At 33.5% G+C, this 11922-nt stretch overlaps 1 protein-coding gene across 1 annotated transcript; it reads left to right on the top strand.

Annotated features, from left to right (window-relative positions):
* The first annotated feature begins 263 nt into the window (after positions 1-263).
* Positions 264-11412, top strand: LOC100814454 (triacylglycerol lipase OBL1). Its single transcript, XM_014769455.3, has 5 exons — positions 264-821; positions 1556-1749; positions 2024-2057; positions 2738-3354; positions 10908-11412. Exons 1-5 carry the CDS (start codon positions 497-499, stop codon positions 11160-11162), a joined length of 1425 nt encoding a protein of 474 aa, XP_014624941.1. The 5' UTR covers positions 264-496; the 3' UTR covers positions 11163-11412.
* The last annotated feature ends 510 nt before the right edge of the window (positions 11413-11922 follow it).

Here is an 11922-nt window from a genome sequence, read left to right on the forward strand (position 1 = left end):
AATTAAATAATACCAAGTAAATAAAAGTATCTTTTTCATTAAAAAAAGTAACGTTTAAAAATCATAGTCACCTACCATACAATAATAATTTATCTTCTGTACCCATCGACCCATTATTCCGTTCGATGGCTCTCCTATTCCTTGTGGGGCAGGAAGACGGATAATTAAAGGGAGAAAGTTCCATATCATTTTTTTTCTTTTTCTTTATTATAATTTTAAGAGCAAAATCATGGTATATATATTCACAATTTAAAACCTTAGAAGGGACGGGAAATTCCCTGGTCTCCGCAAAACTTCACGTGGTTTACTCACGTTTTATTTTTAAACAACCAATCATTATTCACGTTTTATTATTGTTATTTTCTTCGAACCTTCCCTTCATTATTATGGTTCTATATAAGTCTAAAAGAGTTTGCGACAAAGAAACATAGCTCAAAGAAAAGCACTATCCTTTAAGTTTTGCATAATCTTGCTCCTTGTTATTGCTTCGTAAGCCATGGCAACCGATTGCAATTGCAACAAGGGCTTCGCTGATAGTTACATGTTGTTGAAGCCCGAAGATGCGAGTTTCTTTGATCTCTTTCGTGTCTTATTTAAGGGAAACTTATCACAGAGGAACTTTGTGGAAAGCCATGCAGATGATGATGCTTTGGACGAAAGTTTGGGCCATCGATGGCTTATAGTTATTTCTATTTTGGCCCAGAAGCTTTTGCAGCTTGTTGCCAAGCCACTCTCACTCTTTGGGAGTTGCGTTGAGTTTTTGCTCAACCTTGTAGCCCTTAATGGAGGTGTATTCAGCATCGTCCTTAATTTTCTCGGAGGTTAGTTCTTCTTCTTTCTGTGTCAATGTATATCTTTGATGTATGATATGCCTTTTTTTTATTTCGTAGGAATCAAACATAAATATTAAAAATTTTATAAGAACTTATATATATATATATATATATATACATATATATATATATATATATATATATATCGTTCAATTAATCGAATTTGATCACTTTAGTATATGTATGACTTGATTTGTGTTTAGAAACAAATTCCTCTAATACCTAGTTTGACCACATTGATTACTGAGAAATTTCCCTTTAATTTGAAGACATACAAAGGTTGACTACTTCTTAAATCTTGCTTAGTATTTAAAACATTTATTTATTTTCACTGTTTTTTTATCTATAAATATTTAAAAATAAAAAATAAACTAATATTTTAATTATTTTTCAAATAAATAAATAAATAGATTCATAATAAGACTAAGCCTAGTAGAAGTGGTTAATGATGATAAACCAAGATTCAAATCAGTACACGCACTATGTTTAATTAGTTAGTAAGAAAAATGAAAGAAAAGAAATTATAAGGAAATTAAGAAAGAGAAAGGAATAATGATAGTTAATGAGATAAACAGGTAAATTGGTCTTTTGTAGCTATCGGAATTATGATAATATTATTATGCATATGACACTAATATGAAATGTATGATTATTCATTTGAAAAGATTCAGGTATTTAATTTTCTCTTTTTTATCTAATATAATATGTTTTTATATAAATAGGTAAATTGGTCTTGCCCAATCCTGAATCAGAAAATTATTTATCCTTTATTGGAAATTTGGACATTCGAGCAAAGTTGGAAGACGCCGTCCAGCGCGAAGATTCCAAGTACTATCCAGCACTTTCGATGATGGCTTCCAAAGCATGCTACAATAACGCGGCTTACCTTAAAACTACTGTGGAAGATTACTGGAAGGTATGAAAATAGTGATTTTGTTAATGTCAGTCCCAATTTTAATTTTAAATAATTAAAAGCGATTTTTTAAAATATTTATTAAAGTTCAAATTTTCTGATATAATAATATTTTTTGGATAAAAAAATCCTTTACTTAAATTACATAATACCTCTCACTACAAAAATTGACGTTAATAGAATAGTAAAAATAAAATTGTTGTGCTTTGATCCTTTTATCTCTTAAAGTTCATTTTGATGTATCTCTAATTATATTTTTTTTATATGAATTCTACAGATGGAATTTGTGGGGTTTTACAACTGCTTGAATGGTAAGATCTGAAAAACATAATATATATATATATATATATTCATCTCTTCAAACATTTTTTTCTCTTTTTGCTTTGTTGCATTAAGGTTCAAACCTATAATAATCGCATGCATATATACTAGTCTAATCTCCCACAATTAGTCCAACCGTAGTTGATTCTAAACTTGCAAATTAATTCCTTTTGAACATTAACATAATTATCATTAAATTTAAGAAACAGTAGCACTTTTTCTATTTTTTTTTTATAAAAAAAGACACTAGCATGGTTTTATAATATACTATTTATTTATTATGTGAGTCACCTTAGTTCCTATTCAATAAGTCTGGTGTAATTAATTTAAGGATGAATTACATCTTTAGTCCCCTTTTTATTTAATTGGTTTAATTTAATTCTTGTATTAATAAAAAAAAGTTCAAAATCGCATTAATGTTATCTATTCCTTTTAATTGACCATAACAATCTTAGCAATTTGGACACATGTTACTTCCAACTTCTAAGTTTGTTATGATATTTTTACATTCAATTGGACGAAAATGATAACGCTGACACGATTTTAAAAATTAAAAAATCAAATTAAACAACTAAATAAGAAGAGAGATCATAGCAATAATATTTAAACTTAATTTAGTAATAAAGATTATGTTCCTATACACTGATATATATTTGACTTCACTAATCAGAGTATCAAGGAAAGACAACAACTCAAGTCTTGATTGCCTTGGATAAGCATGAGGATCGCCATACCTATGTTGTTGCCTTCAGAGGAACAGAAGCCTTTGATGCCGATGCATGGTGCACTGATCTTGACATCTCATGGTATGGTATTCCTGGCGTTGGAAGAATGCATGGTGGTTTTATGAAAGCCTTAGGGCTAAAACAGAATGTTGGATGGCCTAAGGAAATTGGAGAACAAGACGAGAATCTTCCCCCCTTAGCGTACTATGTTATCAGGGACATTCTAAGGAAAGGTTTAAGTGAAAATGACAAAGCTAATTTTATAGTGACAGGGCATAGTTTGGGAGGAGCACTTGCAATCCTCTTTGGGACAATCTTGTGTTTGCACGATGAGACATTGTTGTTGGAGAGGTTGGAAGGAATCTACACCTTTGGACAACCAAGAGTAGGAGATGAAGCATATGCAAACTATACGAGACAAAAATTTAAGGAACATTATATAAGGTATTGTAGGTTTGTTTACTGTAATGATCTTGTTCCGAGGTTGCCCTACGATGACAAGGAAATGATGTTCAAGCACTTTGGGACATGTCTTTTCTTTAACAGACGCTATGAACTCGAGGTAAGTGTTGAGATTTTAAGCAAAGTATTAAATCACTCAAGTAATAAAATTTTTTACTATATTGTCGGAGACTTGTATCTCATTAATGGGACAAAATTTTTAGTAAAACACAAATATAAGATTATTATAATAATTAATAAGGATAACACAAAATAGAATATTAATAAAATTTTATTTGAAATAAAAGAAAGTACTTTCTCAATAAACACTACTACAAAAAGCAGATTCTACATCGGTCAAACTAAGCTATCTACGTCGGGCCTCCCACCGTCTTTGTTACAGATGTCGTTGTAAGTCGACAACAACGACATCGGTCAGCCTAACCACCGTCTTTGTAATGTCAGAAGACGACGTCAGTGCGCAATTAACAATAGTCGTTATATAACATAAGTCAACGACGGATTTTCAGGAGCACCGTTGTTGTTCGGATCGATTTCAACGTCGGGTGTCATTTGGGCCCGACGTTGTTTCAGAAATCTATAAAGACGGGTGGAAGATGCACCCGTTGTTGCTTTTAAAAATTTCAACATCGGGCTTACGCACACCCGTCATTGTTGAAGGAAGGTATAAAGACGGGTCTTGGAACGACCGTCGTTGTTGGAGAACGCTATAAAGACGAGTCGACTAACGACCGTCGTTGTTTTATAAGGCTATAAAGACGGGTCGACTAACGACCGTCGTTGTTTTAGTTGCCCTGCTTACAAAACTGGGTTATACCATTCACGCAGAAAGTATAATTATATTAGGAAATAAACTAAAATAAACATAAAGTGTAATTTGGGTTATACCAAGTTATCCATCAGTTGCAAGATCAGCTTATTTTTACATGAAATTCACTGAAAATCACAAAATCCAGGAAGCAAAACACCCAACAGAACATGTTATAAAATTTCATACCTGATGAGAGAGCATTATATCAACAATCTTCAATAGATCTTCAATATATCAACAAGCACATCAGCCTAGACATCAAAGGAAAGGGACATGAATGTTGTAGAAAAGTAAAAGATAAAGAAAACATGTTTTATATTAAAAGAGCTACTTAGTTCCTGATTTAGATTTTGTTGCATCATAAGCCAATCATTTGTACATTGGAATGAACAGGCAAAAAAAGAAAAGTAAAATGTGTTGATCAGTTTTTATATACACCACCCCAAGACAATAAACAAATCATTTGTTTTAGAGAAAGAAAAAATATATAATGATCTATCATAATGTTGTAAAAACTAAAAATAGTAATGCAGAAGCCTGTTTGACATAAGGAAAGTATTTTCTATTTCTATTTTCACTAATAACTACAAACACCATTCCTAAACAGAGAAATGGTAGCAACACTGTCTCTAACACATTCTCTTGAACACTCTTTTTTGTTGGCTCAAATTTCTTAAAAATCACAAATTTTACAGGTCCAACTACTCATATGATGAGTCATTATTCTGATTTTATAATTCTCAATAAATTGAGGACCAACAGTGGAGAGTGTGTTAAAACTCTAATAAGCTTTATATATAAAAGTCTATATATATAGTGCCTCTTCTTAATAATTATACCTAACACGTAGGAAATCTTATTAGTTTATAACATGTACCTCTACCAGGCAACCATCCAATGACTGTGGACACTTCATTTGTTCAGTTAACTGCTGTAGTGCCAAGCTTGGTGGTACTATAGCTGCACTTAATTCAGTAGAAGGGGGTAAAGACAATATATTACTACAATTATATGAACAGAAAACCATTGCACGCAATCACCATTATAGGATTTGTGATTCATTATGAATCACAGTAGCATGACCGAAAATAAAATAGCCGCTGTGTAAAATAACATAACAATTGTCTCAAATACAGGAAAAAAGAAATACTCCTACGCCATCATTAGCCGTTTTTACTTATTGCCATCTTTAAAAAAAATGTTGCCCATTTTTTTCGAATTGTGGTGATCATGTCGATGTCCAACGGTGTGTCATTAGCAAACCACTGCAAGTATTCATAATTGTTAGTTAGTACTGCAAATATAAAAATTCAGTTCCAATTGCACTGAAGTTTATGCATACCATGGACCAGTCACTCTTTATGTCGCTGGCTATGATGTTCTAGATCCAATGCATTACATAATATCCACATTCATAACAGCCGGTTTGAACGTGACTCTACATATGGAAAACATTTGAACATCGTATACATTACATAATTTCATGACTTACCTAGACAACAATAACGCATGGTACATAGCTGACTAACCTTTACTTCAATCCACTTAGGTGCAACTGCCTTAGTTTCAGGAGACAAGGTCGTCTTCAATTTCGTCATTACACTGCTTTTAAAAAACCACATCAACACATATACAACATGTCAATCAATAATGCCCATTAAAGAAGGCTTGTAAAAATTTATATGGTATGAGATAACCTATTAATTGTAGCTTTGATATGCATATCAGGTTTCCTACGCAAGGAACAGAACCAAACAACAACATGTTGCCTAGGACACAAAACTACGAGTTGCCAATGTGCCCTGCATGTGATGCACATTAGATACGTATACACCCAAACATCATTTGAAGTATGTTTGTTAAATAACACTTACTGATGGAAGTAAGGTCCAATGTACACCTCTCGGTCAGATTCCTTAAGCCATCTTAGAAGATATTGTTCGCATTCGCTGCGTCTTTCCTTTGAACAAACCAACGACTGTGGCTCAAGGAATGCATACATGAAACCTTGACTGAATATCTGACTCCACTCATGAATATACCTATTCACATGATTTGAAAGTATTGTAGTGGATCATGATATAGAATGAATGACGAATAAATAAATGAAGGATTTGACTTACATTAACCATAATTGTATGACAGATATGTTCAGACTTTTGTCTCCTGCTATTATTTCACTAACATCTGAATATGTAATGAATATCGATGCAGATGCATCTACAATTCCAAGAAACCTCCCATCAAAGTTGATTTCAAGTGGGTTGTCGTAAATATCGAAACTATACTTTATCAATCCACGCAACGGATCATCTGCGTCCACATTAGTCGGCTTCGGCACATGTGCATCCTCGTTGTGTGGAATACTTTGTGGAACCTACATGGTTAATGAAAGTGGGTGAGTATTTGTACTGTAATGTCTCAATGTTTTACTTTATGTATGTCAAATCAAACATGTTACCTCATCTAATACAGCTTTCACAAGGTGTGTGGGCCAAGCTACAAATGTATCGACGGCCTGCTTCACATATTGTATTTCTGACGTGGCATAGGGGACCTCAGCCTCAGGATCAATAACTGTTTCTACACTTACCCTGACAACATCATCTGCATATGCCACTGTGTGTATGACTGAATCCCCCTCCATTATTTTCCCCATGGCCACCAACCTTAAATGAACCATAAACAAAGCAAAAATTAATGCATATAAAACAGAAACTAAACGATGAACAAAACACAAACCAAACCCAACAATTACAGCTGCAAGAAAAAACAAAAGTCCGATTAAATTGTAAGTAAGGTAATATTTCTACAAACCTTGTTGTACCATCCTTAAGCTGCACATACAGTCCCATCAATGGTATGGCATCAGCATGATGTTCTTGTGAAGCCTGGACATTGGTAACAACATTACTTCCCTGTGTGCTGACACGCGCAGCTACTTGTTGTATGTCCGACTGAATTTGGAGTAGCTCTGGGGATCCTTTATTTGACAACTCTTTTTTAATAGCCTCTTTCAATGCATTGGTCATTATTTCCAAGCTCCTCTTATTTTCCTCTTCTAGCTGAGTCCTCAATTCTTCCTTAATTTGAGTCCTCAATTCTTCCCTAATCTGCCCAGTCATGTCTTCCCTAAGCCTTGCAACAACTTCATCTAGTTGTTGTTGGCTGATGGATGTGGATGAGCTGCTGCATGTCCTTGATGCCCTTCCGTAGTACTGAGTAATAGTGACACCTGAGCCTGCTGCCCGAACGCGACCCCCATGCTCAGGTCGGCCAATCGCAGTGTTCAGAATGTCTTGCCGACCATGGGGTACAAACGAGCCCTGCGTTACCTGCTCTTCTAAGGAGTCCTACACAAAACAAGTGACACAAAAATACACCACGTGCAGTCATTGTTCTACTCAAAATACTTAAACATATGAACATTGCAACATATTGGTGAACCTACTATTTTATCTGCAATTTCTTGTGCGGACTCAGATGTCATATTGCCAACAGCCCTGGTCCGAGCAACCTTCCACTTAACATGTCTTTTTATTATGGGACAGACTTCCCACGAAGGACAACTTGATCAAGAGGCAGATTCAGGTAGATAATGATTTATGTCCCTTCTGTCACAATCAACCCGAATCCGCATCCCATCTATTTTTCACCTGTGGCAAAACTATGGCTATATGGTGGGAATACCTTTCTTGGGTAAAGGAAGACAAGGTGTTTCACTGTAGGCCTTTGGATAATTTTATCCAGCACTACTCCTCAGCAACTTCAAAGGTTTCTAACACAAGAAGGACAATGTGGTGGATAGCAGCTACAGTATAAATTTGGAGGCTCAGAAATGCTATCATTTTTCAGAATCAAACTTTTGATCTCAATAGGCTGACAGATAGCACTTTATGCTAACTAGGATTCTAAATTTTGGGAAACTATTCAAGATTACGAATTTTATGTTATTCCTGGAGTGGATATTACTGTCCTACTTTTCTCTATTTAAGACAACAACCTTATTTCTTAAGGATTGAATTTTGATTTGACTTTAAATGCAGGACCTATCAAACTTTTACAATGGGTTTGGTATACATCAATGAAAATGGATGAAAGTGTGAGGAATGAAAAGAGATGAAAGAGAGTAATGTATACTATTCTCTGAGTGGCTGTCATTTGTTTCTAAAAGGAAACAGCATACTGACTCAATAATTATAATATAAACACAAAAAACAAAAAAAAACATTTGCATTTGGATATACTTATTAGTATAAATATGATAATCTGCTCCTAAATACACCATAATGATCTGATATCCTACTGTGGGTCGTGTTGAAACATTCAAATAGGATCTAAGTCAAAATGATTTTACAAAAAGAATCCCTTTGCAGAGGGAGCCACAAATTGTAACGCAGCAACTACAGAATCTACAGAAACACCAAAGATACACCAACTTACCAACCAATAACACCCCATAAGAATTTTTTTTTTAATCATTTGTAAACGCACAATCAAAATTAATAATCAAAAAGTACCTTGTGCCAGCAATAGATGCAGAAGGTGGTTCAGTCCTTATGGTCTTCAATTTAACCTTGTTGAGTAAGTCTTCCAATTGATCTAAGTTCCTCTGAAAAATGTAACAAAAATAATTCAAACCCAAAGTACACAACGCAAATAATTATCCAACTCGAATAGCAGTTATTGGACTCTTAGTTTGAGCTGTGTGCTTAATTACTCCAATTTGCTGACTATGTAAATGAGTGAAAAACCTGTATACATTGTTGATCCGATAACCAAGTAACACATGTTTCCACAAAGAAAATAAAAGCGAAGCTAACTTTTTCTGACTAAGTAGAGAAATGCCAAAACAACACATAAAAAATGGAAATACTTATAAAATCAATGATTTTAAACTGCATTAACTGCACTTTTACACGTAAACAAGAAAAAGAAAAAGAAAAAACACATGGTCAACAAAAAAAAAAACAAAAAACAGGTTAGGATGTTACCTCTTATAATCTAACCACGTTCGGATGCTTCAGCAGCTTCAAGGTGGATATTTCCCTCTTTATCTGCTATGAAAAAATGAAGATGAGAAAACTGATCTTATGTATTAATTTGAATCATAAATTATAAGCAAAGAGAGGTAAAGAAACAAACAAACATAAATTTTGCACAAAAATTGCCAAACAAAACCCAATTACACTGTAAGAGTTTTTAACACCCAAATTTCCAGAACATTTTGGCACATTTGATTCATGCTTCTCATTTGATTCATGCTTCGCATATGTAATAATGGAAGAAAATAATCGAAACCACAATTGCATATGTAATAAATCCAACAACCTATGCTCGAAGTGCACCAATCCAGATAACAAAAACGCGAAACCAAAACAACCAACAACATCAACTTCGTTAGTACTCTGACTTAACTAAACCCTTTGGCCTTCAAATCCTTTTCGCATATTCAACGATGACATTGTTAGGGCAACTCAAGAAGTCGATAATCACATTTTAAAAGTCTTATATTATGAAACAAGAACTAAAAAACTTATATTATGAAACAAGAACTCAAAAACTTCGACATGCTTACCTTCACACAAGCAAGGTCACGACACCACTCCAAAGGGCACGAGATCGGATATGTGGTGGTGGTCAGAACAATGGCTAGGGTTTTTGTTCTTGGTGGTCGAAAAGGCAATGTGACGGTGGGCACGACGGAGTCGTCGCTGGGATGACTTCAGGCAACAGAGCGCTCAGGTATTAGGGTTTTGGTATAGCTTTTTCGAGGACGCGAGAGTGTTGAATCATCGTGAAACAAGGAGTATTTAAAGAACAAAATTAAAGACGGTGCACACGTAACACCGTCTTTGTCTCTGACCACAACTACGACGGTGTCTTCAAACACACCGTCTTAGATTAGTTCCACCAAAGCTACAAACGCGGCGTTTAAGTGAAACGTCGTCGTATACGAAAGGCGCCGTATATAAAACTTATATATTTACGGAAATGCCACCGTGTGCATTACTACGTCGGGTAATGTATGACCGACGTAGAATGTGCGTCGTAAAATACAATATTTCTAGTAGTGAAAATATAAAAGATAATTAATAGGGTAAATTATTCTTTTGTTTCCTAGAAGTATTATAGATGCTATCGTTAGTATTATTGATGCTATCATTTTAATTTCTGAAATTAAAAATTAAAAAACAAGTCTTTAGAATTTTAGTATGTAAATCTTATTAGTCTAATGTTATATAGAATGTATAACTTAAGTTATGACATTAAAAATCGAGTTTAAGAGCCTAGATAAAATATCATAGTTTCATATTTTTTTTGGAGTTTTTTTTAATATTGGGGACTCATAGATATTTAAAATATGACAAAAGAAGGAGATCATGGATATTTTACAGGAACAAAACTACATATATACATGAACTATCTTGATATTTTTGTACTTAATTGCAAACATGATTTTCTTTTTAAAGTTAACAATCGCAACTTTAAACACAACCATAGTTAAAACTTAAACAAAGTCTCAGGTGTTAAACTGTGTGCATGCAGCTGTGATTGCAACTATGTCTATATATATGAAAGGGTTGTTACATTCCACTTTTGTTAAAATTTTGTTTTTTTTGTATTTTTTATTGTTTTGTTTTCTATATTTCACTACCCTAATCACCTATTTTTCTTAAAAAATTAAAAGAATTTTATACCACAAAATATTAGAATAATTTTAATTTATAATGTTTGTTTCCCGAATAAAAAACTGATTGATTAAAAGACCGATTGAATAAAAGCCTAATAATTACTTTATAGGTATTGAGAATATTTATTTATATTATATTTTAACGCAGGTTCTTGAAGAGCAATGGAATAAGAACTACTTCTCACTCTGGTGTGTGATACCCATGGCATACAACGCGATTTTAGAAATAATAAGGAGTTTCATTATTGCCCGCCAAAATGGAGCTTACTACAGAGAAGGATGGTTTCTATTTGCTTTCAGGACAATAGGGTTAATAATTCCTGGGGTACCTGCTCATGGTCCACAAGATTACTTTAATTCTACCCTTTTAGGAAAGATTGAAAAACACTTCAAAGTAGAGTGATGCGCATGAAGATGGATGTATCAATGTTTTAAAAGTCAAATTTGAAATCGAAACAAAAAGACTATACGTCGCGGTTTAATTGGTTCAACTAGCCAATGTTGTTTTTAAATTAGAATCAAACTAGATAAATAACAAAAGGCAATGGGACCAAAATATTGTTAAGGTTCAGTTAGGATTAGTTAATTTCTAGCTTATAAGAGTTTTTTATTTGTAAAATATTATGATAATTATAAGACTTGTTTAATATTTAGAATGTTCAGTCTTATTAATTTTATAAGTGTTCATTGAGAAGTTACGTAGGTTACTTCTGAAAAAAAAATGAGGTAAATAGTTATTAGTACCAACATTTTTTTGTCAGAAATAAAGGAGAAGAAATATAGTTAAAAGGAAGAAAAAAATGTTGTGTCGTAGCAATAAATATTATTCTGAAAGCAAATTTCGATAAACCTCCCGTGCAATCCATGACCAAAATCCGGTTTGTTCCCCAAGGTTTAAACACGGTGTTTAAACTTTTTCACTCGAAACCAAACATGTTGGAGATCACAAATAATGTCCATGAAAATACAAACTAGAAGAAAGAAAGAGAAAAAATATAATTGTTGAAGAATAACTTTTTCTGCTTCTATCAAAATGTAGGCTGCCACACCTTTAATAGTGTTTTTTTTTTTTGCGCTTCAATTATTTAATTTTTGCTTCAATTTTTTATAGTGTTTTTTATTGTGAGTACGGATAGTTGCATGGAGGTGTTTCCTACATTGCC

This window comes from Glycine max, chromosome 17 (genome assembly GCF_000004515.6).
Source record: "Glycine max cultivar Williams 82 chromosome 17, Glycine_max_v4.0, whole genome shotgun sequence".
Classification (NCBI taxonomy): Eukaryota; Viridiplantae; Streptophyta; class Magnoliopsida; order Fabales; family Fabaceae; genus Glycine; species Glycine max.